Source organism: Phyllobates terribilis, unplaced genomic scaffold (assembly GCF_046119375.1).
Source record: "Phyllobates terribilis strain yellow unplaced genomic scaffold, ASM4611937v1 Scaffold_14__1_contigs__length_39327217, whole genome shotgun sequence".
Classification (NCBI taxonomy): domain Eukaryota; kingdom Metazoa; phylum Chordata; class Amphibia; order Anura; family Dendrobatidae; genus Phyllobates; species Phyllobates terribilis.
Genome location: NW_027362774.1, coordinates 32,852,665 through 32,878,255, shown reverse-complemented (window position 1 = coordinate 32,878,255; position 25,591 = coordinate 32,852,665). Strand labels below are relative to the sequence as shown.

Genomic DNA, 25,591 nt, shown 5'->3' with positions numbered 1-25,591 from the left:
TCCTCTCTCCTCCCTGGTCTCCCGCGCTCTGATCCTCTCTCCTCCCTGGTCTCCCGCGCTCTGATCCTCTCTCCTCCCTGGTCTCCCGCGCTCTGATCCTCTCTCCTCCCTGGTCTCCCGCGCTCTGATCCTCTCTCCTCCCTGGTCTCCCGCGCTCTGATCCTCTCTCCTCCCTGGTCTCCCGCGCTCTGATCCTCTCTCCTCCCTGGTCTCCCGCGCTCTGATCCTCTCTCCTCCCTGGTCTCCCGCGCTCTGATCCTCTCTCCTCCCTGGTCTCCCGCGCTCTGATCCTCTCTCCTCCCTGGTCTCCCGCGCTCTGATCCTCTCGCCTCCCTGGTCTCCCGCGCTCTGATCCTCTCGCCTCTCTCCAGTTTCATCCCAGTCTCTCCTTTTAGATGAAGTTGGAGGGGAAGGTCGGTCGTCTTCTTGGGAATCCTTTCCAGGATCAGGTGGTTACTCTGCATGGATTTGGGTGATTTTTGGGGGGGGGTTGATTTGCTTCTTCTTTGGAATGAATGGCTTCCAGCGCAGGACAATGACTCGTTTTATTGTGAGGTTAATCTCCATATCTGTGGTAACTTGCCATCTCCTGCCTCATTAAGACATTACGTCCTGACTAGTGTTGAGCGAGTATGTTCTGTGCGAGTATGCTCGGCCGAGCTCCGAGTAGTTACAGCTGCTCGGTGATATGGTTGAATCGCTCCCGTGTGCATGATTTGTGACTGTTTGACAGCTTTATTACATGTGAGGACTGTGTAAGAAATAGACATCACATGTAATAAAGCTGTCAAACAGTCACAAATCATGCACACGGGAGCGATTCAACCATATCACCGAGCAGCTGTAACTACTCGGAGCTCGGCCGAGCATACTCGCCGAAAGGGTTAACAGAACATACTCGCTCATCACTAGTCCTGACTCCTCATACTTGCACCGCAGATTTGTTACAATGAATCAGTGCCGACAGATCTGTCTCCTGGCCTGGACCCCAGGTTAAAGGGAACCTGTCAGCGGATTCCTGCTCCTTTAAAGCACGGGCAGCATGAATCCCAGTCGGGTTCACAATTGCAGCTAGATGTATTTTCTCTGAAATACTCATTTTTTGAGTGTTTATAAAAACAATGGACTCAAGTGACAGAGACAAGGGTATTGGTGAAATAGGTGAGCGTTTATTAGGACAGGGAAGTTAAAAATCGTTGAAATTCTGAGGTTCTTAGGAGTCAAAACTGCTCCAGTGCTGGCGAGTTGTGAGCTGAAGATGGCAGAGGAGGATGAAAAAACCCTAAGGGAATCCAAAATGGTAGAAGATTAAAAGGCCAGCGGATATGCGGGAGCTGGTCCTACAGAGGAGGCAGGGGTGGGAGGAGGTATGGCTGCCTCATAGGTCCCTGGTAGAGGTGACGCCTTCCTGTTGGCGGAGGGTCTCGCAGGAGAGCTTTCCTTGATGAGAATTCAATCTATAGGAAATATATTGCAATGCCAGGACCAGTGATTGGATTGTATACGTAGGAGGTATTTATTGAAGCATGCGTTTGGGTAATGGATTTACCTGACAGTTATACAATATGTAAATCCATTACCCAAATTTGCAGAGGAAAAGCCTTGGAGGTGTTTGCTTCCCTCCCTTGAGAACAAGATGGAGACTATGAGGCCGTCAAGCAGGCCCTGATAAAGAAAAAGTACCAGCTGACTCCGGAGGTTTACCGGAAAAAGTTCAGAGCCCTCCAACGTGGACCACATGACACCTACAGCGATGTGGTAGATGGGCTCCGAACCAACTTTGAGCAGTGGATCCAAGGACTGTCAGTCACCACCTTCGAGGACCTGAAGCATCTGATGGTGAAGGACCAGTTTCTTCATCTTTGCCCAGTGGAAGTGCGACAGTTTGTGCTGGACCAGGAGCTGAAGGAAGCCGCTAAAGCAGCCCAGATAGCGGATACCTATGAGGCCAACCACACACCCGAGGTGCAGAAGTCAGTTGCCGCCAGCTGGAAAGGGGGTAAGCCACCAGCCACCCCCAGTGTTCCAGCCAGCCAGCCCTCAGTGGGTCCTGCCCCATCTTCCAGCACCCGACCTGCATCCGACTTCCGTAAGTGCTATACCTGTGACAAGACTGATTACATCAGCCTCACCTGCCGGCAGAGGCGGAAGATGGACCCCACACCTGAGGCCCCAGGGTCCACTGCAGCCATTCTTTTTGTGGGTGGGGCGGTTGGCCGGGTCCGGGAGAACTTACAACCCGTACTGTGGGCAACACTGTTGGCCTTAAGGACACTTGCACAGAACGTACCCTCATCCGCCCTGAGTTCATGTTACCAGAGGAACTCATTCCTGGGAAGACCCTGACTGTCACCGGGTTTGGGGGTGTTCACCGTCCCATACCGATGGCCCAAGTTTTCCTGGACTGTGGTGCGGGGAGGGGGTTAAGGGAAGTGGGGGTGTCAGAGAATCTCCCCACTAATGTGCTATTGGGAACTAATCTGGGACGGTTGGTTGCCCGATACATCCCTAACAACCCTCCCAGATCTGATCTGTCATGTAATGCCGCTGTCAAAAATGTCAGTGATAAATAATAAAAATGTGTGTTGTGGTAAAGGGGAACTCGGCCACCTCACCCCACGGGGTGATGCTGCTGAGCATCCCCTAAAGTGAGCCATCATAAGTGCTAGGGGCGAGGGGAGCAGACATGGACACCAGGAAGCAGGTCGTCCCGTGCAGATGACCAGTGTCACGCCAGATGGTGACATGGTCATTGGTAGCTGCCCCATGACTAGCCCGGCTCCAGAGGTGATGAGGAAGTATGGGGGGGGGGGGGGGAGCACGGGAATCATAGGGAAAGTTATCCCGTTCCGCCGACCAGTGTCACAACGGACTGGGACATGGCCGGGCGTAGCTCCCCCCCTAGGGAGCACAGCTGTCAAGGTAAAAATGATGGCAGGAAGGGGAGGCCCCACAACAAGGCAAGGTAGGAGGAAGGTACCCATAGCCTGGCAGAGGTGTGGGGAAAACGTATCCCGAACCTGTCAGGGTGATCGGAAAGCTGGATCCCCAGCTTGTCGGATCAGTAGGTAGCGTGGGCCAGATGTGGGCTTAAAGGGACGATTGGTAAATCACCCCTTACGCCATCGCAAAGAGGGGGAGATGTCAGGGAAATATTGAGAAATATTGAAAGTCTGTCATAGATATTGACCATTTCTCCCTTATTCCCCTTTTGGTCAGTACAAAGCAGTCTCTATAAAACTCTCAGCACAAAGCCCCAATTAACACAGTCATGAGTAAGACCTTACACAAACTGCTGGCAGCCAAGAAGTGTTATAACTTAGTTAAGATGCGAGCATCTTGTCCTTGGAAGACGCAGGGGGTGATTAAAACGCAGGATTGCAATAATTTGCATGCAACTGTTGGAGCTTGCTTCCTGAGCTTCAAAAAGAAGTGTATAGACACTTGGACTCCGATATGAAATATGGAATAACTGAAGCTCCATGCGTCCGACAATAATGGGACCTATATTTTTAGTGGCAGAATCAGCTAAGGAGCAATATGCATATCCCTGTCACTGTAAGTGTCTGCGTACAGCTGTAGCGCAAAAACACCAGGATAGCAGACTGCAACTATGCAATGTGTGGTCTCTACATGAAGGTAAAATCATAATAGAAAATATGATATCACTTTTGGGCTTCTGGAATCAACGCGCGATGAGTTATCCCAAAAAACAGGTTTTTAATACAAATCTGAAGGGTGGAGCCCAGCCTCTGTGTAGTCATCACAGGGGGGTCTCTCCCTCCAGCATAAAATAGTTTGAGACTAGAGCTGTGTTCTTTGCCCAGGAGTATATGTCTATCATAGCGGAGGACCCTGTTCGATAACAACAGTTTAAACGGAGCGTCTCCCCTCCACCTATATTGAATCGTCACAGCGGTCTTTATAGTGTAAGTTTCTTTTTTTTATCCTGTTTTATTTGTGTAACTGCTTATGTATTGTAATGTCCCCTTTGTGAAATCTTATATATATTTTTCCTAAACACAGCCTCCTTTTTGGATTAAATATAATATTTAATAGTCCTGTTTCTTTTGTTCTGTAATCGTTCCCTTCCCCGAAGCCATATACGCTACCAGAACGCAGGCGTCCGGCCAGGCCTGTATTATATTCAAACTCGGCCGGTGGTGGCAGAGAATATTAATAATCGGGCTATCGTGAAGCTGACAGTGACCGTACGGAGGGGTTAACCACTTCACACCAGAGCCTGATTTTGCCTTCGTGACCAGGCCAATTTTTACAATTCTGACCACTGTCCCTTTATGAGCTGATTACTCTGGAGCTTCACCGGATCCCCCTGATTCTGAGATTGTTTTTTCGTGACATATTGTACTTCATGATTGTGGTAACATTTCTTCGATATCACTTGCATTTATTTGTGAAAAAATCAGAAATTTGGCGAAAATTTTGAAAATATTTCCATTTTCTAGCTTTGAATTTTCATGCCCTTAAATCAGAGCGATCTGTCACACAAGAGTTAATAAATAACATTTCCCACATGTCTACTTTACATCAGCACAATTTTGGAACCAAAATTTTTTTTGTTAGGGAGCTATAAGGGTTAAAAGATAATCAGCGATTTCTCAGTTTTCCAACAAAATTTACAAAAACATTTTTTTAGAGACCACATCACATTTGAAGTCACTTTGAGGGGTCTTTATGACAGAAAATACCCCAAAGTGACACCATTCTAAAAACTGCACCCCTCAAGGTGCTCAAAACCACATTCAAGAACTTTATTAACCCTTCAGGTGCATCACAGGAATTTTTGGAATGTGGAAGAAAAAAATGAACATTTAACTTTTTTCACAAAAATGTTACTTTAGACCCAATTTTTTTTTATTTTCACAGGGGTAACAAGAAAAAATGGACCCCTAATTTTTTTGTGCAATTTCTCTTGAGCGCGCTGATACCCCATATGTGGAGGCAAACCACTGGTTGGGCGCACGGCAGGGTTTGGAAAAGAAGGAGCGCCATTAGACTTTTTGAATGTAAAATTTGCTTGAATAATTAGTGGACGCCATGTTGCATTTGGGGAGCCCCTGATGTGCCTAAACAGTGGAAACCCCCACAAGTGCCACCATTTTGGAAACTAGACCCCTTAGGGAACTTATCTAGATGTGTGGTGAGCACCTCGCACCCCCAGCTGCTTCACAGAAGTTTATAATATTGAGCTGTAAAAATAAAATGTTCTAATTTTTCCCACAAAAATGTTTTTCATCCCTTAATTTTGCATTATCATAAGGGTAACAGGATAAATTGCACCATGAAATTTGTTGTACAATTTCTCCTGAGTACGCCGATACCCCATATGTGGGGGAAAACCACTGCTTTGGTGCACGGCAGGGCTCAGAATAGAAAGAAGCTCTATGTTGGCTGGGATAGGCAGCAGACACCATGTCACATTTGAAGAGTCGCTGACATGCCGAAACAGCAGAAACCCCCACAAGTGACCCCATTTTGTAATCTACACCTCTCAGGGAATTCATCTAGGGGAGTAGTGAGCATTTTTTAATTTTTAAATTTATACCATTGGGCAGTGAAAAAAACATAATTATATTTTTACCACAAAAAATGTTTTACCCTCAGATTTTACATTTTCACACAGGGCAATGGGTAACAATGGTGCCGAAATGTGTCACACAATTTCTTCTAAAAGTGGCAATACCCCATATGTGGCTGTACCGTACCGCTCAGCCATACGGCGAGATCTGGGGGGGACGGAGCGCTATTTGACAATTGGAGAACAAATTATTGTAGAATAGGCATTTGGATTTGGGAGCACTAAATTTTCTGAATTTCTTTTGGGGGGCAAAGGTCATTTTGCTTTTCCAGAGCCTTTCTGCTACCAGTAACTTGGAAGTCCCTTATATTTTTAACAGATGATGGACCTGAGTGGGGACTAGCTTTTTTTGAGGACTGAGTTGAAGCTTTTATTGGGAACATTTTACGTAACATTTATCCGGCGCTCTAGGCTGAGCACTTACATCGGGGTTTCCATCTAATTTTCCAAGTGATGTAATTCAGATGAAACCCCTGCGGGATCCATTCACTGTAATGAGGCAGCAGAGTTACTCTGGACTCCGTCTGGCCTCTGTTTAGCGGTGTCCTTTTTTTCAGAAGTGCGCAAAACTGTGGCCAACCGCACTTTTATGCACGCCTAAAACAAATGACACCGTGGGATCCCAGGCTAGACGGCGTCCACAGTGGCCTATATCTGCCTCATTACAGGGAATCTTCCATCATGGGTTCTGGCTGAATCACGTATTTCAGAGATTTACACGGAAACTCTGGTGTAAGTGCTCAGCGTAGAGCGCAGGATAAATGTGAGCAGAGCCTTACTGGGATCTTTGGGAGACATAATAAACAAATCAGTAGCAGGTGAAGAATTGGTTTTATTTATTTTTTACGCCGTTCCTCGTGCGGTATAAGTGATGAGATTACTTTATTCTTCGGGTCGGTGCGATTACAGAGATACCAGAATCATATGGGGTTTTCATGATTGACAGCTGTCACACGCTAAAAGACGCTTTTTTTTTGTAAAATCTAGTTTTTGCATCGCCATATTTTGAGAGCTATAATTTTTCCATATTTCTGCCGACAGAGTCATGTGACGGCTTGTTTTTTGCGGGACGAGTTGACCTTTTTATTGGTACCATTTTTGGGTACATGACATTTTTTGATCGCTTTCTATTCCGTTTTTTGGGAGGTAAAATTAACAAAAACCAATTCAGGAATTGTTTTTTGAGGGTTTTTTTTATGCCGGTCTGCGTGTGGTGAAAGTGATCAGGCAGCGTTATTCTTCGGGTCAGTACGTTTCCAGCGATACTACACGTACTGTATATTTTTTTTATGTTTTGGCGCTTTCACACAATAAAACAAATTTATAGAAAAAAATATTCTTTTTGCATTGCTTTATTCTGAGCGCTATAACTTTTTTATTTTTCGGCTGATGGAGCGGTATGGCGGCTTGTTTTTTGCAGAACAAGATGACGTTTTCAGTGGTACCATTTTTTTTTCTATTTTGCTTTTTGATCGCATTTTTTTCCACTTTTAGTTTGGCAATATGATGAAAAAGCATATTTTTTTGCTCCGTTTTTTATTTATTTTTATTACGGTGTGCACAGGAGTTAATTAGTGTGACAGTTTTATAGCTTGGGTTGTTTCGGACGCGGCGATACCAAATATGTGTTCTTTTTTTGGTTTTGTAAAAATATACGGATTTATTGGTTTAATATTTTATTTATTTTTATTTTGTGTTTTTTTTTTTTTTTTTTTTTTAAACAGTTTAAAAACTTTTTTTTATTATTTTTTTTTTACATTTTTACTGAGTCCCTGTATGGGACATTCATTTTTATTTTTCTGATCACTGATCTCATGTAATGTAATAGACATATATTACATTACATTACATGAGATCTTCCCTGTTTCAGGCAGAGTCTCCTGTCTGGCTCAGCTTGCAGGCTGAGCCAGACAGTACACCATATATGGCAGAGCTGGAGGCGGTCATGTGACCTCCAGCTGCCATAGCAACCCCAGGTCCTGGAAGGAATCGGAGGTCTTCGGAGGTAAGTAAGACGACCCCCTCTCCTCCTGCTGTCTCCTATATGCCGCGATCACTATAGATCGCAGCATATAGAAGACAGCAAGGGGTTAACATCACTGGGACCTGATCCAATCAGGTCCCGATGATGTTCCCTGTCAGAGCTAACGCTCTGCACCAGAATCGCAGCGCTTGCAGGACCCTGGGGGTCCTGAGCGCTGCGAGACCACCCACCGTTTTTAAACGTCCGCGCTGCACAGAGACCAGGCAGCGCGGACGTTTATGTACAGTGGGCGGTCGGGAACCGGTTAAACATGAAATCCAGGCTTTGGAACCCAGAGGTGTGACGCCATATGCTCACTGGTCGCTTGCCGATACCTACGCAGCGAGTAGTCTGGATCGCGTGCTCGCGATTGTGGACGAAATACTGACAGCGTGACTGCAACGGCGAGATATTGCGTGATCTCCCCGGTGTCGTCCGTGTGGAGTTCCTGACAGGGAAAATGAAAGCACATTACCCCTCATCGCCCAGAAGTTGTCTACCAACAAACAAACAGATGACTCCAAGAGCAAGGCGTATAGTAGTCCACAAGGAACCCAAGGTAATCTCTAAGCAGCTGAAGACCTCTTTCATATTAGCTAATGGTATTGTTCATGAGCTTGCCTTCAGGAGGACACTGAAACATTTTGTGCTTGGCAGGATTGCAAGGTAGAAAACCACAAATATCTCTATGAAGCAGAAGATTTGCAAGTCTGGGACAAGGTGCCCAAGATGCATGTGGCGGTATCTAAGGTGTCCCGTAACACAGTGCTTCCTTTGACGATGCCGGCCTTATAAAACACTCTCTAAATAGGAAAGCAGAAAGCTTCCTGAAGAAAGCCTGGGGCAGCAGCCTTCATGCCCAACATAGTGGCCACATGCATGGCAAGGTCCCTGAGTGTGTGGCTTAGCCAGCTGGAAGCACAAATTAGGAACCAATGTCCAAGATAACAATTACTAACAAGACTTCCGAATATAGTAAAGGCAGCCGATTTCCTCGTGGACCCCTCCGCGGTTCGGTCCGAGGAGCAGCACGCGCGGTTCGGTCCGAGGAGCAATGGTTCCCCCAAACCAGTACCCCAATTTCAAGAAAGCCATTCATACATTGAAGGAGGAACCTAAGAGGTCAGCCTTACTCTTGGGCAGGTCCAAATCTCTAACAAGATGGTTCAGCTCACGTTGTGTTATAAGGTGCGGCTCAGTTGAGATTGCTGACAGTCTGGATCGTGAGAGGAAGATGCTTCATGACGCCCGGCGCCCTCTACTTCTGGATCGTGAGAGGAAGATGCTTCATGACGCCCGGCGCCCTCTACTTCTGGATCGTGAGAGGAAGATGCTTCATGACGCCCGGCGCCCTCTACTTCTGGATCGTGAGAGGAAGATGCTTCATGACGCCCGGCGCCCTCTACTTCTGGATCGTGAGAGGAAGATGCTTCATGACGCCCGGCGCCCTCTACTTCTGGATCGTGAGAGGAAGATGCTTCATGACGCCCGGCGCCCTCTACTTCTGGGTCGTGAGAGGAAGATGCTTCATGACGCCCGGCGCCCTCTACTTCTGGGTCGTGAGAGGAAGATGCTTCATGACGCCCGGCGCCCTCTACTTCTGGGTCGTGAGAGGAAGATGCTTCATGACGCCCGGCGCCCTCTACTTCTGGGTCGTGAGAGGAAGATGCTTCATGACGCCCGGCGCCCTCTACTTCTGGGTCGTGAGAGGAAGATGCTTCATGACGCCCGGCGCCCTCTACTTCTGGGTCGTGAGAGGAAGATGCTTCATGACGCCCGGCGCCCTCTACTTCTGGGTCGTGAGAGGAAGATGCTTCATGACGCCCGGCGCCCTCTACTTCTGGGTCGTGAGAGGAAGATGCTTCATGACGCCCGGCGCCCTCTACTTCTGGGTCGTGAGAGGAAGATGCTTCATGACGCCCGGCGCCCTCTACTTCTGGGTCGTGAGAGGAAGATGCTTCATGACGCCCGGCGCCCTCTACTTCTGGGTCGTGAGAGGAAGATGCTTCATGACGCCCGGCGCCCTCTACTTCTGGGTCGTGAGAGGAAGATGCTTCATGACGCCCGGCGCCCTCTACTTCTGGATCGTGAGAGGAAGATGCTTCATGACGCCCGGCGCCCTCTACTTCTGGGTCGTGAGAGGAAGATGCTTCATGACGCCCGGCGCCCTCTACTTCTGGGTCGTGAGAGGAAGATGCTTCATGACGCCCGGCGCCCTCTACTTCTGGGTCGTGAGAGGAAGATGCTTCATGACGCCCGGCGCCCTCTACTTCTGGGTCGTGAGAGGAAGATGCTTCATGACGCCCGGCGCCCTCTACTTCTGGGTCGTGAGAGGAAGATGCTTCATGACGCCCGGCGCCCTCTACTTCTTTACTTGACTCGACTGATCAGGTTTCTGGTGGTTATGGATCCGGTAGTTGTTCTGTATGTGGTACTGGGCATATTGCAGATGGAAGGTTTGGGTACTGTGAAGTCCGCTTCCTTGAAGCTCCTTACTTAATGAGAGGTACTGTGCAGAAATGGCAATTGGTAGTGTGAGCGGTTGACTCTCTCCAGATCACTGGGACTACAAAAAGCTTAGATTGCCTCTTCCCATGCAACCCCTGGGTAAGATGTGACGCTCATCTATTGCAGCATGTGTGTGGAGCCCAACTCTTGTCCTGATCTCCTATTCTGCAGCCAAAACACAGGTTGTAGGCTTTCCTTATCGTGGTAGTCAAGTTTAGTCTTTGTGATTCAAAAGTGGCTCCTCCGTATATGTAACAATAACTATCCCCTTATCTAATGCAAGAATGAGGCATAGCTGAAAAAACATATAGAAACGTCACCATGCTAAGAAATCCTAAAACTGCGTACTTGCTTGTACTTACGGAGTGCATTTATAAGAGTAGGTGATGCAACTGGAATTGGGGATAAGTCATCGGAGCGGAGTTGGCGGTTTTTGATTGGTCGCCTTAAGATGATAGAAAACTGAAGCCTCAATAAACTAAATTGATGATATAATAGACGAGCTACTAAAAATGCAATAATGAGGAGCAAATAATAAAGACGCAATGTTTCTATAAGCAGCTTGAAAGGTGTCCTCCGTAATTACAACCTCCTCTGGATCTTGAAAATTAGAGCCAGTCAGCAAACGTAAGCATCAGATTCATTATCTGCTCCAGAAAATAAGTTAAGTTCATCTGTTCTCATCTCTGAACCAATTTGACTGTAGAGCAGGTGTATTCAGAGTATGGCTTACACCTCACAATATTACCTGTCACTGTCCTGCTGTCGTCGCTCTCTCCCCCCACCCTCCCTGGCCATGTTACTGTCCTGATGCTGCCCCCCTCCGACGCCATGTTACTGTCTTTACACTGCCCCCTCCGCCATATTACTGTCCTGATGCTGCCTCCCCTCTTCCTTGTCGCTGTCCTGATGCTGCCCTCACCCCTCTTCTTCCTTGTTGCTGTCCTGATGCTGCCCTCACCCCTCTTCTTCCTTGTTGCTGTTTTGACCCTGCCCTCACCCCTTTTGCTTTGTTGCTGTCCTGACGTTGCCCTCGCCCCTTTTTTGCCTTGTCGCTGTCCTCGCCCCTCTTTTTTGCCTTGTCGCTGTCCTCGCCCCTCTTTTTTTGCCTTGTCGCTGTCCTCGCCCCTCTTTTTTGCCTTGTCGCTGTCCTCGCCCCTCTTTTTTGCCTTGTCGCTGTCCTCGCCCCTCTTTTTTGCCTTGTCGCTGTCCTCGCCCCTCTTTTTTGCCTTGTCGCTGTCCTCGCCCCTCTTTTTTGCCTTGTCGCTGTCCTCGCCCCTCTTTATTGCCTTGTCGCTGTCCTCGCCCCTCTTTTTTGCCTTGTCGCTGCCCTCGCCCCTCTTTTTTGCCTTGTCGCTGCCCTCGCCCCTCTTTTTTGCCTTGTCGCTGCCCTCGCCCCTCTTTTTTGCCTTGTCGCTGCCCTCGCCCCTCTTTTTTGCCTTGTCGCTGCCCTCGCCCCTCTTTTTTGCCTTGTCGCTGCCCTCGCCCCTCTTTTTTGCCTTGTCGCTGCCCTCGCCCCTCTTTTTTGCCTTGTCGCTGCCCTCGCCCCTCTTTTTTGCCTTGTCGCTGTCCTCGCCCCTCTTTTTTGCCTTGTCGCTGCCCTCGCCCCTCTTTTTTGCCTTGTCGCTGCCCTCGCCCCTCTTTTTTGCCTTGTCGCTGCCCTCGCCCCTCTTTTTTGCCTTGTCGCTGCCCTCGCCCCTCTTTTTTGCCTTGTCGCTGCCCTCGCCCCTCTTTTTTGCCTTGTCGCTGCCCTCGCCCCTCTTTTTTGCCTTGTCGCTGCCCTCGCCCCTCTTTTTTGCCTTGTCGCTGCCCTCGCCCCTCTTTTTTGCCTTGTCGCTGCCCTCGCCCCTCTTTTTTGCCTTGTCGCTGCCCTCGCCCCTCTTTTTTGCCTTGTCGCTGCCCTCGCCCCTCTTTTTTGCCTTGTCGCTGCCCTCGCCCCTCTTTTTTGCCTTGTCGCTGCCCTCGCCCCTCTTTTTTGCCTTGTCGCTGCCCTCGCCCCTCTTTTTTGCCTTGTCGCTGCCCTCGCCCCTCTTTTTTGCCTTGTCGCTGCCCTCGCCCCTCTTTTTTGCCTTGTCGCTGCCCTCGCCCCTCTTTTTTGCCTTGTCGCTGCCCTCGCCCCTCTTTTTTGCCTTGTCGCTGCCCTCGCCCCTCTTTTTTGCCTTGTCGCTGCCCTCGCCCCTCTTTTTTGCCTTGTCGCTGCCCTCGCCCCTCTTTTTTGCCTTGTCGCTGCCCTCGCCCCTCTTTTTTGCCTTGTCGCTGCCCTCGCCCCTCTTTTTTGCCTTGTCGCTGCCCTCGCCCCTCTTTTTTGCCTTGTCGCTGCCCTCGCCCCTCTTTTTTGCCTTGTCGCTGCCCTCGCCCCTCTTTTTTGCCTTGTCGCTGCCCTCGCCCCTCTTTTTTGCCTTGTCGCTGCCCTCGCCCCTCTTTTTTGCCTTGTCGCTGCCCTCGCCCCTCTTTTTTGCCTTGTCGCTGCCCTCGCCCCTCTTTTTTGCCTTGTCGCTGCCCTCGCCCCTCTTTTTTGCCTTGTCGCTGCCCTCGCCCCTCTTTTTTGCCTTGTCGCTGCCCTCGCCCCTCTTTTTTGCCTTGTCGCTGCCCTCGCCCCTCTTTTTTGCCTTGTCGCTGCCCTCGCCCCTCTTTTTTGCCTTGTCGCTGCCCTCGCCCCTCTTTTTTGCCTTGTCGCTGCCCTCGCCCCTCTTTTTTGCCTTGTCGCTGCCCTCGCCCCTCTTTTTTGCCTTGTCGCTGCCCTCGCCCCTCTTTTTTGCCTTGTCGCTGCCCTCGCCCCTCTTTTTTGCCTTGTCGCTGCCCTCGCCCCTCTTTTTTGCCTTGTCGCTGCCCTCGCCCCTCTTTTTTGCCTTGTCGCTGCCCTCGCCCCTCTTTTTTGCCTTGTCGCTGCCCTCGCCCCTCTTCTGCCTTGTCGCTGCCCTCGCCCCTCTCTTCTGCCTTGTCGCTGCCCTCGCCCCTCTCTTCTGCCTTGTCGCTGCCCTCGCCCCTCTCTTCTGCCTTGTCGCTGCCCTCGCCCCTCTCTTCTGCCTTGTCGCTGCCCTCGCCCCTCTCTTCTGCCTTGTCGCTGCCCTCGCCCCTCTCTTCTGCCTTGTCGCTGCCCTCGCCCCTCTCTTCTGCCTTGTCGCTGCCCTCGCCCCTCTCTTCTGCCTTGTCGCTGCCCTCGCCCCTCTCTTCTGCCTTGTCGCTGCCCTCGCCCCTCTCTTCTGCCTTGTCGCTGCCCTCGCCCCTCTCTTCTGCCTTGTCGCTGCCCTCGCCCCTCTCTTCTGCCTTGTCGCTGCCCTCGCCCCTCTCTTCTGCCTTGTCGCTGCCCTCGCCCCTCTTCTGCCTTGTCGCTGCCCTCGCCCCTCTTCTGCCTTGTCGCTGCCCTCGCCCCTCTTTTTTGCCTTGTCGCTGCCCTCGCCCCTCTTTTTTGCCTTGTCGCTGCCCTCGCCCCTCTTCTGCCTTGTCGCTGCCCTCGCCCCTCTTCTGCCTTGTCGCTGCCCTCGCCCCTCTTCTGCCTTGTCGCTGCCCTCGCCCCTCTTCTGCCTTGTCGCTGCCCTCGCCCCTCTTCTGCCTTGTCGCTGCCCTCGCCCCTCTTCTGCCTTGTCGCTGCCCTCGCCCCTCTTCTGCCTTGTCGCTGCCCTCGCCCCTCTTCTGCCTTGTCGCTGCCCTCGCCCCTCTTCTGCCTTGTCGCTGCCCTCGCCCCTCTTCTGCCTTGTCGCTGCCCTCGCCCCTCTTCTGCCTTGTCGCTGCCCTCGCCCCTCTTCTGCCTTGTCGTTGCCCTCGCCCCTCTTCTGCCTTGTCGTTGCCCTCGCCCCTCTTCTGCCTTGTCGCTGCCCTCGCCCCTCTCTTCTGCCTTGTCGCTGCCCTCGCCCCTCTCTTCTGCCTTGTCGCTGCCCTCGCCCCTCTCTTCTGCCTTGTCGCTGCCCTCGCCCCTCTTTTTTTTCCTTGTCGCTGTCCTCGCCCCTCTTTTTTGCCTTGTCGCTGTCCTCGCCCCTCTTTTTTGCCTTGTCGCTGTCCTCGCCCCTCTTTTTTGCCTTGTCGCTGTCCTCGCCCCTCTTTTTTGCCTTGTCGCTGCCCTCGCCCCTCTTTTTTGCCTTGTCGCTGCCCTCGCCCCTCTTTTTTGCCTTGTCGCTGCCCTCGCCCCTCTTTTTTGCCTTGTCGCTGCCCTCGCCCCTCTTTTTTGCCTTGTCGCTGCCCTCGCCCCTCTTTTTTGCCTTGTCGCTGCCCTCGCCCCTCTTTTTTGCCTTGTCGCTGCCCTCGCCCCTCTTTTTTGCCTTGTCGCTGCCCTCGCCCCTCTTTTTTGCCTTGTCGCTGCCCTCGCCCCTCTTTTTTGCCTTGTCGCTGCCCTCGCCCCTCTTTTTTGCCTTGTCGCTGCCCTCGCCCCTCTTTTTTGCCTTGTCGCTGCCCTCGCCCCTCTTTTTTGCCTTGTCGCTGCCCTCGCCCCTCTTTTTTGCCTTGTCGCTGCCCTCGCCCCTCTTTTTTGCCTTGTCGCTGCCCTCGCCCCTCTTTTTTGCCTTGTCGCTGCCCTCGCCCCTCTTTTTTGCCTTGTCGCTGCCCTCGCCCCTCTTTTTTGCCTTGTCGCTGCCCTCGCCCCTCTTTTTTGCCTTGTCGCTGCCCTCGCCCCTCTTTTTTGCCTTGTCGCTGCCCTCGCCCCTCTTTTTTGCCTTGTCGCTGCCCTCGCCCCTCTTTTTTGCCTTGTCGCTGCCCTCGCCCCTCTTTTTTGCCTTGTCGCTGCCCTCGCCCCTCTTTTTTGCCTTGTCGCTGCCCTCGCCCCTCTTTTTTGCCTTGTCGCTGCCCTCGCCCCTCTTTTTTGCCTTGTCGCTGCCCTCGCCCCTCTTTTTTGCCTTGTCGCTGCCCTCGCCCCTCTTTTTTGCCTTGTCGCTGCCCTCGCCCCTCTTTTTTGCCTTGTCGCTGCCCTCGCCCCTCTTCTGCCTTGTCGCTGCCCTCGCCCCTCTCTTCTGCCTTGTCGCTGCCCTCGCCCCTCTTCTGCCTTGTCGCTGCCCTCGCCCCTCTCTTCTGCCTTGTCGCTGCCCTCGCCCCTCTCTTCTGCCTTGTCGCTGCCCTCGCCCCTCTCTTCTGCCTTGTCGCTGCCCTCGCCCCTCTCTTCTGCCTTGTCGCTGCCCTCGCCCCTCTCTTCTGCCTTGTCGCTGCCCTCGCCCCTCTCTTCTGCCTTGTCGCTGCCCTCGCCCCTCTCTTCTGCCTTGTCGCTGCCCTCGCCCCTCTCTTCTGCCTTGTCGCTGCCCTCGCCCCTCTCTTCTGCCTTGTCGCTGCCCTCGCCCCTCTCTTCTGCCTTGTCGCTGCCCTCGCCCCTCTCTTCTGCCTTGTCGCTGCCCTCGCCCCTCTCTTCTGCCTTGTCGCTGCCCTCGCCCCTCTCTTCTGCCTTGTCGCTGCCCTCGCCCCTCTCTTCTGCCTTGTCGCTGCCCTCGCCCCTCTCTTCTGCCTTGTCGCTGCCCTCGCCCCTCTCTTCTGCCTTGTCGCTGCCCTCGCCCCTCTCTTCTGCCTTGTCGCTGCCCTCGCCCCTCTCTTCTGCCTTGTCGCTGCCCTCGCCCCTCTCTTCTGCCTTGTCGCTGCCCTCGCCCCTCTCTTCTGCCTTGTCGCTGCCCTCGCCCCTCTCTTCTGCCTTGTCGCTGCCCTCGCCCCTCTCTTCTGCCTTGTCGCTGCCCTCGCCCCTCTCTTCTGCCTTGTCGCTGCCCTCGCCCCTCTCTTCTGCCTTGTCGCTGCCCTCGCCCCTCTCTTCTGCCTTGTCGCTGCCCTCGCCCCTCTCTTCTGCCTTGTCGCTGCCCTCGCCCCTCTCTTCTGCCTTGTCGCTGCCCTCGCCCCTCTCTTCTGCCTTGTCGCTGCCCTCGCCCCTCTCTTCTGCCTTGTCGCTGCCCTCGCCCCTCTCTTCTGCCTTGTCGCTGCCCTCGCCCCTCTCTTCTGCCTTGTCGCTGCCCTCGCCCCTCTTCTGCCTTGTCGCTGCCCTCGCCCCTCTTCTGCCTTGTCGCTGCCCTCGCCCCTCTTTTTGCCTTGTCGCTGCCCTCGCCCCTCTTTTTTGCCTTGTCGCTGCCCTCGCCCCTCTTTTTTGCCTTGTCGCTGCCCTCGCCCCTCTTTTTTGCCTTGTCGCTGCCCTCGCCCCTCTTTTTTGCCTTGTCGCTGCCCTCGCCCCTCTTTTTTGCCTTGTCGCTGCCCTCGCCCCTCTTTTTTGCCTTGTCGCTGCCCTCGCCCCTCTTTTTTGCCTTGTCGCTGCCCTCGCCCCTCTTTTTTGCCTTGTCGCTGCCCTCGCCCCTCTTCTGCCTTGTCGCTGCCCTCGCCCCTCTTCTGCCTTGTCGCTGCCCTCGCCCCTCTTCTGCCTTGTCGCTGCCCTCGCCCCTCTTCTGCCTTGTCGCTGCCCTCGCCCCTCTTCTGCCTTGTCGCTGCCCTCGCCCCTCTTCTGCCTTGTCGCTGCCCTCGCCCCTCTTCTGCCTTGTCGTTGCCCTCGCCCCTCTTCTGCCTTGTCGTTGCCCTCGCCCCTCTTCTGCCTTGTCGTTGCCCTCGCCCCTCTTCTGCCTTGTCGTTGCCCTCGCCCCTCTCTTCTGCCTTGTCGCTGCCCTCGCCCCTCTCTTCTGCCTTGTCGCTGCCCTCGCCCCTCTCTTCTGCCTTGTCGCTGCCCTCGCCCCTCTTTTTTTTCCTTGTCGCTGTCCTCGCCCCTCTTTTTTGCCTTGTCGCTGCCCTCGCCCCTCTTTTTTGCCTTGTCGCTGCCCTCGCCCCTCTTTTTTGCCTTGTCGCTGCCCTCGCCCCTCTTTTTTGCCTTGTCGCTGCCCTCGCCCCTCTTTTTTGCCTTGTCGCTGCCCTCGCCCCTCTTTTTTGCCTTGTCGTTGCCCTCGCCCCTCTTTTTTGCCTTGTCGCTGCCCTCGCCCCTCTTTTTTGCCTTGTCGCTGTCCTCGCCCCTCTTTTTTGCCTTGTCGCTGTCCTCGCCCCTCTTTTTTGCCTTGTCGCTGCCCTCGCCCCTCTTTTTTGCCTTGTCGTTGCCCTCGCCCCTCTTTTTTGCCTTGTCGCTGCCCTCGCCCCTCTTTTTTGCCTTGTCGCTGCCCTCGCCCCTCTCTTCTGCCTTGTCGCTGCCCTCGCCCCTCTCTTCTGCCTTGTCGCTGCCCTCGCCCCTCTCTTCTGCCTTGTCGCTGCCCTCGCCCCTCGTTGTCTTTGTTTGCTGTCCTGACTCTGCCCTCCACCTTTTTTCCCGCCTCAGGTCCCGTTTCTGTCCCCTCTGGAGGGGAGTCTGTATCTGAAGCTGCAGTGTCAGAGTCACTCCCATGTACATCGCAGCGGGTTTTTGGTACGTAGTCACAAGCTCCTTCTAGTATTTCCGCCTTTATCTTCTGATTCCCGCCACTTTTCTTTCTCTCGTTATAGACCATGTTTGAGGACGTCGGTGGCTTAGCGGCTTGGCACAGGCGTTGGTGCATCGTGTCTGGGAACAACCTCTCATTTTGGGCATATCCTGACCAGGAGAGCTGTAAGGTGAGGCTGCCGCTTCCACGTGATGGTAGGTTGTCAGGTGATGCACACTGACCACTCAGCTTTGTCATGCAGGAGGCGCTAGGGAGGATTAATCTAATCAACTGTACCAGCACTAAGGTTGAGTTCACCAAAAGGGAGAGCTGCGCCCGGCCCCACACCCTGGAGCTCGTTACAATGAGACCACAGCGAGAAGATGATGTGGACACCCTGGTGATACAGTGCCGCAACATGCTCTGCTTCACCAAGTGAGTACATGACAAGAGTACAGCATCCCCCGCAGGAGCGATGCACGGTAATTAGTGTTGAGCGAGTATGTTCTGTCCGAGTATGCTCGGCCGAGCTCCGAGTATTTACAGCTGCTCGGTGATGTGTTTGAATCGCTCCCGTGTGATGATTTGCAACTGTTTGACAGCTTTATTACATGTAAGGAATGTGTAAGAAATAGACATTCCTCACGTGTAATAAAGCTGTCAAACAGTCACAAATCATGCACACGGGCGCGAATCAACCATATCACCGAGCAGCTGTAAATACTCGGAGCTCGGCCCGAGCGTACTCGCCGAAAGGGTTAATAGAGCGATGTACACTAGCGTATGGATCCCGGGCGTGGTACGCAGGAGTACTGAGGAACGGTGTATGGTAGCGTGTGGATCCTGGGCGCGGTACGCAGGAGCACTGAGGAGCGGTGTACGGTAGCATGTGGATCCCGGGCGCGGTACGCAGGAGTGCTGGGGAGCAGTGTACGGTAGCGTGTGGATCCCGGGCATTGTACGCAGGAGTGCTGGGGAGCGGTGTACGGTAGCGTATGGATCCCGGGCGCGGTACGCAGGAGCGCTGAGGAGCGGTGTTGGTAGAGTATGGATCCCGGGCACGGTACGCAGGAGTGCTGGGGAGCGGTGTACGGTAGCGTGTGGATCCTGGGCGCGGTACACAGGAGCTCTGAGGAGCGGTGTACGGCAGTGTGTGGATCCCGGGCGCGGTACGCAGGAGCGGTGTACGGTAGCGTATGGATCCCGGGCGCGGTACGCAGGAGCGGTGTACGGTAGCGTATGGATCCCGGGCGCGGTATGCAGGAGCGCTGAGGAGCGGTGTACGGCAGTGTGTGGATCCCGGGCGCGGTACGCAGGAGCGGTGTACGGTAGCGTATGGATCCCGGGCGCGGTATGCAGGAGCGCTGAGGAGCGGTGTACGGCAGTGTGTGGATCCCGGGCGCGGTACGCAGGAGCGGTGTACGGTAGCGTATGGATCCCGGGCGCGGTACGCAGGAGCGGTGTACGGTAGCGTATGGATCCCGGGCGCGGTATGCAGGAGCGCTGAGGAGCGGTGTACGGCAGTGTGTGGATCCCGGGCGCGGTACGCAGGAGCGGTGTACGGTAGCGTATGGATCCCGGGCGCGGTATGCAGGAGCGCTGAGGAGCGGTGTACGGCAGTGTGTGGATCCCGGGCGCGGTACGCAGGAGCGGTGTACAGTAGCGTATGGATCCCGGGCGCGGTACGCAGGAGCGGTGTACGGTAGCGTATGGATCCCGGGCGCGGTATGCAGGAGCGCTGAGGAGCGGTGTACGGCAGTGTGTGGATCCCGGGCGCGGTACGCAGGAGCGGTGTACGGTAGCGTATGGATCCCGGGCGCGGTATGCAGGAGCGCTGAGGAGCGGTGTGTGGATCCCGGGCGCGGTACGCAGGAGCGGTGTACGGTAGCGTATGGATCCCGGGCGCGGTACGCAGGAGCGGTGTACGGTAGCGTATGGATCCCGGGCGCGGTACGCAGGAGCGGTGTACGGTAGCGTATGGATCCCGGGCGCGGTATGCAGGAGCGCTGAGGAGCGGTGTACGGCAGTGTGTGGATCCCGGGCGCGGTACGCAGGAGCGGTGTACGGCAGTGTGTGGATCCCGGGCGCGGTACGCAGGAGCGGTGTACGGTAGCGTATGGATCCCGGGCGCGGTATGCAGGAGCGGTGTACGGCAGTGTGTGGATCCCGGGCGCGGTACGCAGGAGCGGTGTACGGTAGCGTATGGATCCCGGGCGCGGTATGCAGGAGCGGTGTACGGCAGTGTGTGGATCCCGGGCGCGGTACGCAGGAGCGGTGTACGGTAGCGTATGGATCCCGGGCGCGGTACGCAGGAGCGGTGTACGGTAGCGTATGGATCCCGGGCGCGGTATGCAGGAGCGCTGAGGAGCGGTGTACGGCAGTGTGTGGATCCCGGGCGCGGTACGCAGGAGCGGTGTACGGTAGCGTATGGATCCCGGGCGCGGTATGCAGGAGCGCTGAGGAGCGGTGTACGGCAGTGTGTGGATCCCGGGCGCGGTACGCAGGAGCGGTGTACGGCAGTGTGTGGATCCCGGGCGCGGTACGCAGGAGCGGTGTACGGTAGCGTATGGATCCCGGGCGCGGTATGCAGGAGCGCTGAGGAGCGGTGTACGGCAGTGTGTGGATCCCGGGCGCGGTACGCAGGAGCGGTGTACGGTAGCGTATGGATCCCGGGCGCGGTACGCAGGAGCGGTGTACGGTAGCGTATGGATCCCGGGCGCGGTATGCAGGAGCGCTGAGGAGCGGTGTACGGCAGTGTGTGGATCCCGGGCGCGGTACGCAGGAGCGGTGTACGGTAGCGTATGGATCCCGGGCGCGGTATGCAGGAGCGCTGAGGAGCGGTGTACGGCAGTGTGTGGATCCCGGGCGCGGTACGCAGGAGCGGTGTACGGCAGTGTGTGGATCCCGGGCGCGGTACGCAGGAGCGGTGTACGGTAGCGTATGGATCCCGGGCGCGGTATGCAGGAGCGCTGAGGAGCGGTGTACGGCAGTGTGTGGATCCCGGGCGCGGTACGCAGGAGCGGTGTACGGTAGCGTATGGATCCCGGGCGCGGTATGCAGGAGCGCTGAGGAGCGGTGTACGGCAGTGTGTGGATCCCGGGCGCGGTACGCAGGAGCGGTGTACGGTAGCGTATGGATCCCGGGCGCGGTACGCAGGAGCGGTGTACGGTAGCGTATGGATCCCGGGCGCGGTATGCAGGAGCGCTGAGGAGCGGTGTACGGCAGTGTGTGGATCCCGGGCGCGGTACGCAGGAGCGGTGTACGGTAGCGTATGGATCCCGGGCGCGGTATGCAGGAGCGCTGAGGAGCGGTGTACGGCAGTGTGTGGATCCCGGGCGCGGTACGCAGGAGCGGTGTACGGCAGTGTGTGGATCCCGGGCGCGGTACGCAGGAGCGGTGTACGGTAGCGTATGGATCCCGGGCGCGGTATGCAGGAGCGCTGAGGAGCGGTGTACGGCAGTGTGTGGATCCCGGGCGCGGCACGCAGGAGGGATTCCTCCTCTTTGGAGGCTGCAGGGTGCTGCTGTTATATCTGATATGGAATTTTCCTATCACTGCCGCCCTGGAAACACAGCGCTCATTAGAAGGCTCCAGTACGATGAAAACGTGTCGGCTTTGAGCGCGATCTCATTGCTGCTTCTGCTCCCGTGTTTGTATTTCTCGCCCCTATTTAGCTTTCTGTTTGTGCCTTTTTGAAGTGACTGTTCTGGTGGTTTCGTTTTATTTTTGGCCTTTGGGTGCAGTTTTTGGTGTTTACAAATGTTTTCTCCTGATTTATCATTTGCCATTTTGGAAAAATTGCTGCGCTCAAACGTCCTCCAGTCTCTCCCCTGTGGTGATTTCATGTCTACCTTGTACTTTGCGTAAAACTAGTGACACTTTACTGAAATTGGACTTTGTGCTAAATTGCAAAACAGCAATGGCAAAAATTATGAACCTTTTTTTTTTAATTTTGTGCAAAATTGGTGAATCACCATTCATGCCACAAGACTGTGTCGTAAATAATTGCAATTTTCCCGCTCGCCTCGTCCGTCCCGCTCGCCTCGTCCGTCCCGCTCGCCTCGTCCGTCCCGCTCGCCTCGTCCGTCCCGCTCGCCTCGTCCGTCCCGCTCGCCTCGTCCGTCCCGCTCGCCTCGTCCGTCCCGCTCGCCTCGTCCGTCCCCCTCGCCTCGTCCGTCCCACTCGCCTCGTCCGTTCCGTGTCTGATAACCTTTCAGTTTGCCGCTCACTCTTCTGTCTTCCCAGGAGCTGGCTGTCTGCAGATACCAAGGAAGATGGGCGCCTATGGATGGACGCCCTGAACCAAGCGCTCCTGGACATCAGAACCTGGAAAACGAGTCCTGGGAACATGACCACAAGCAGTCAAGAGCATCTCCCGCGTGCCCAGCCCTGTGCCCGCTGACGTGGGCACTGACGGCAGGGTATTTTACACACATTTATATATGTATAGGTGTCTAGCGTTATATTGTGGTGTGAAGGGGGTATGTTCTGTATACATGTCTATATTGTCGCTGTGTATAAGTTGCTGGCCCGGGCTCTGTGTACCTGGCTCTTTCTCGCCCAGTCCGGGCTCTGTGTACCTGGCGCTTTCTCGGCCGGCCCGGGTTCTACACTTCAGTGTTTTTGTGCTCTTGATTGTAATAAATGATATATTATAGTTGTCTGTCTGGAATGAGCCGTTTTTTGTTTTTTTTTCTTTTGGAGAGAATTTTGTAAGGGTTAAATCACCAGATTAATCTCTCGGATTTTACCATATGCAGCTCTTGTACTGGAGGAACTGGAAATAAAAAGAGATCACAGGAGAAGCTGGTGCGCCGTATGGGGGTGACCCTGTACACCTGTCAGGGATTCACACAATCTCGATTACTCAGAGTCACAGAGGCCACCCACTGTGATCTATTGAGCATTTTTTTTTTTTTATTAAGAATTTACCTTTCTTTAGAGACCACACATGGCATAGCTGAGGTCTGTTGTACTTTTGCATTATGGCTCACCGGAAGGATTCACAGATCTGGAGAAATATGCGTATTGTTCCTTAGCTGACCCTGCCGCTAAAAAATGTATCCCATTATTATCAGAAGTATAGAACTTCCGCTATTCCATATTTTGTGTTGGTGCCGGAGAGACTGCAGATTTCTGTTGACCAAATGAAGATGCCCTGGGGGTGAGAGAGAATTCTTTTTGAAGCCAGGAACTGCATCCTTCTCACCTAGGTGTATATTTATTACAGGCCGGTGTCCCTAGGAAATACATTTGTATGTTAATTTGAATGGACAAGTGAGTTTGCCACATCTCCTCTGTGTGATGCAATTTGCATGAAGAGCTTGTTTTACTCTGACAGATGATCGATAAGGGAGGGGGGGGGGAGATTCCTAATATTTTCTATAACAGTGCCGTATAGGGGCGACTCCGTGCCCCTAGAGGAGCAGAGATGTCCGGTATTATATCACATCACTGCCCCCATCATGTAATAACTGCAGCCTTCTACTCTTGCATCCTGAAGTCTATAACCCCCCCCCCCTTCTTCATGTCCTGTGATAAGTGGTGTTTCCGGCGTCCCTCTCCTCCCTCCACATCCTGTTCTGGATCTGCACAGGATGTTCCTGCTGCCTTCCTTTACTCCATCTGTGGTGCTGGTCATGTCTGCAGAAGGTGAGTCCTCCATGTCTGCCGTGATCTGTGTTACTGTATATTCCCGCATATTTCCCCTCAATGTCCTGTGGTTCATGAGGATTCAGTAATGGAGTGTGTGTATATGTATGTTTATGTTATATACACAGTAGTGTTCATAATCGCAGTGTGTTCACAATCACGAGCTATCACAGAACCTTCCTCCTCGTTGTTATTTCCAGCATTGGGGACATCGCTCGCTGTTTTCTAATTCACAACATGAAGAGAAATGTAGATAATTTGTAACGACTTTACAGAAAATAACAAAAAATGACCATTGTTCTGTTCTACAATACAGCAGTGTCTGCATTTGTCTTTACAAACAATCACAATATGTCCTCTCGCTCTTTTTTTTTTTTTTTTGAGGATTTATCATTCTTGTGAATCACTAACCTAATATTTAGATGTTGCCCACAGTTTTTTAGAGCTGCTTCACATCTACGTTGCATAGAGTCAACCATCTTCTGGCCCCTGTCAGTTGTTATTCCAGCCCAGGAGGCTTTCACTACATCCCACAATTGTTTGGCATTTGTTGGCTTTGCCTCAGAAACGGCATTTTTGATGTCACCTGTGAAGATCCGGGGTCTTCCGTGGGCGTAACACTACTCAGACAACACAGGGTGAGGGTAAACAGCGCAGCAATACTTTACTGACCCACAAAGCGGACAATAACCACAGAACAGTCCCAGCAAATACCCAAGATGGTGCAACATTACACAGTCTCACCCTTCCTCCTCCACCTGCCTGGGATAGAACAGCTGCGCCTTTGGGACTTCCAGGGCCAACAACCTCAACCAGTGGCCCCCCGCTTTTAGCGGGGTCCCCACAGAGAGGAGGTAGCGGCAAGCTTAGGAAGCTAGCAGTCCATCGAGGTACAAGACCAGGAGACCCGAGGGTCCCAACCTGGCCTCTCCGAGAGTTTCCATAGAGCCAGATTACCGGCGGGTCCCAATTTGGCTTCTCCAAATATCTCTGTGGGTTACAGGCGACCGGTGGGTCCCTCCTGACAACCCCAAACAACATATCCATAGGACCAGGTGACTTATCCATCCCAACCTGGTTTCCCCACAATGTATCCATGTCTCTCTGATGGTCAATGGAGCAGATCTGTATCTTTCCAGTCAAGGCTGGTACCCTTAGACTAGACTCGTGTAGAATACAAATCTGTGTCTCTTTGGATGCCATGCAATCCATCTGCTGTCCTGAAGGATGTCTCTCATTCTCCTTGTAAAGTCTTTCTGATGCTCCTTGATTCTCTGTCCCAAGTCTTACTGCTACAAAAAACACATGTCCCTTCTGCTTCTCTGGGCTCAGCCCCCTGAATGGCAGAACTGCTCTTACCCTCTCCCCCCACAAAGCTGTGTGCCTTAGTGGAGGTATCTTTCTCAGGTCGACCGCATCACCTGGGTCTACATGTGAGACTCCCTGAGGTGAAGGCTCCACCGGATCTTCTTTCAACACTTACACAATTGGCCTAGACTATTTTTGAACAATGGTTAGAGGCTCCTGAGATACTGATGAGATTAGTGGAATGCTGGACACTTTACAAGTTATATTAGTGTACATAAAGTGACGAGCAAGCAGAACATTAATAAAGCACAGCCGGCAACCTCTAATAAAGCACAATAGTGTATTTCTCTTGGGTTTACAAATCGAATTGTCTGGCTAATTAAGATTTTAGGCTGTATCGTCACATCACCCCACAACTGTTCTATGGAATTAAGGTCTGGGGATTGGGCTGGTCACTCCATAACCTCAATTTTGTTGGACTGGAACAAAGATTTTGCGCGTTAACTGGTGTGTTTAGGGTCGTTTTCTTGTTGAAACACCCATTTCAGGAGCATATCCTCTTCAGCGTAAGGCAACAAGACCTCCAAGTATTTTAATATATGCAAACTGGTCCATGATCCCTGGTATGCGGTAAATTGGTCCCCACCATAGTAAGAGAAACATGCCCATATCATGATGCTTCCACCATGCTTCACTGTCTGCAGGGTGTACTGTGGCTGAATGCAGAGTGTGGGGGTTGTCTGACGAACTGTCTGCGGCTCTTGAACCCAAAAAGAACAGTTTTACTGTAATCAGTCCACAAATAGTTTCGCCATTTCTCTTTAAGCCAGTTGATGTGTTCTTTGGCAAATTGTATCCGCTTCAGTACATGTCGTGTTTTTTTTTTTTTAAACAGTGGGACTTTGCGGGGACTTTTTGCTCAGAGATTAGCTTCACACAGGCGTCTTCTAACTGTCACAGTCCTCACAGGTAACTGGAGACTGTCTGTGATCATCCTGGAGCTGATCATCGGCTGAGCCTTTGCCATTCTGGCTATTCTTTCATCCATTCGGATGGTAGTCTCCCGTTTTCTTCCACGTCTCTCTAGTTTTGCTTTCCATTATAAAGCATTGGAGATCATTTTATCTGAACAACCGATCATTGTCTGCACTTTATAAGTTTTACCTTCTCCAATCAACTTTTTAATCAAAGTCCGCTGTTCTTCTGAACAATGTCTGGAACGACCCATATTTCTCA

General features: G+C 53.1%; 2 protein-coding genes across 9 annotated transcripts in view; both read left to right on the top strand.

Moving 5' to 3' along the window:
• LOC141175895 (anillin-like) overlaps positions 1-22,055 on the top strand; it is a 37,729-nt gene extending 15,674 nt beyond the window's left edge. For 6 of the 7 annotated variants that reach the window (XM_073659879.1, XM_073659878.1, XM_073659877.1 and 3 more), the window contains 5 exons: positions 396-449; positions 17,314-17,400; positions 17,478-17,585; positions 17,658-17,830; positions 21,641-22,055. In XM_073659879.1, coding sequence (XP_073515980.1) covers positions 396-449; positions 17,314-17,400; positions 17,478-17,585; positions 17,658-17,830; positions 21,641-21,797 — 579 coding nt within the window. In that variant the 3' untranslated portion in view covers positions 21,798-22,055. The remainder of the gene's footprint in view (positions 1-395; positions 450-17,313; positions 17,401-17,477; positions 17,586-17,657; positions 17,831-21,640) is intronic. The other variant, XM_073659882.1, reaches the window with a different exon arrangement.
• Positions 22,056-22,948: 893 nt separating this feature from the next.
• EXOC3L1 (exocyst complex component 3 like 1) overlaps positions 22,949-25,591 on the top strand; it is a 137,298-nt gene continuing 134,655 nt past the window's right edge. For both annotated transcript variants that reach the window (XM_073659875.1, XM_073659876.1), the window contains exon 1: positions 22,949-23,047. In XM_073659875.1, the coding sequence (XP_073515976.1) occupies positions 22,993-23,047 (55 nt within the window). In that variant the 5' untranslated portion in view covers positions 22,949-22,992. The remainder of the gene's footprint in view (positions 23,048-25,591) is intronic.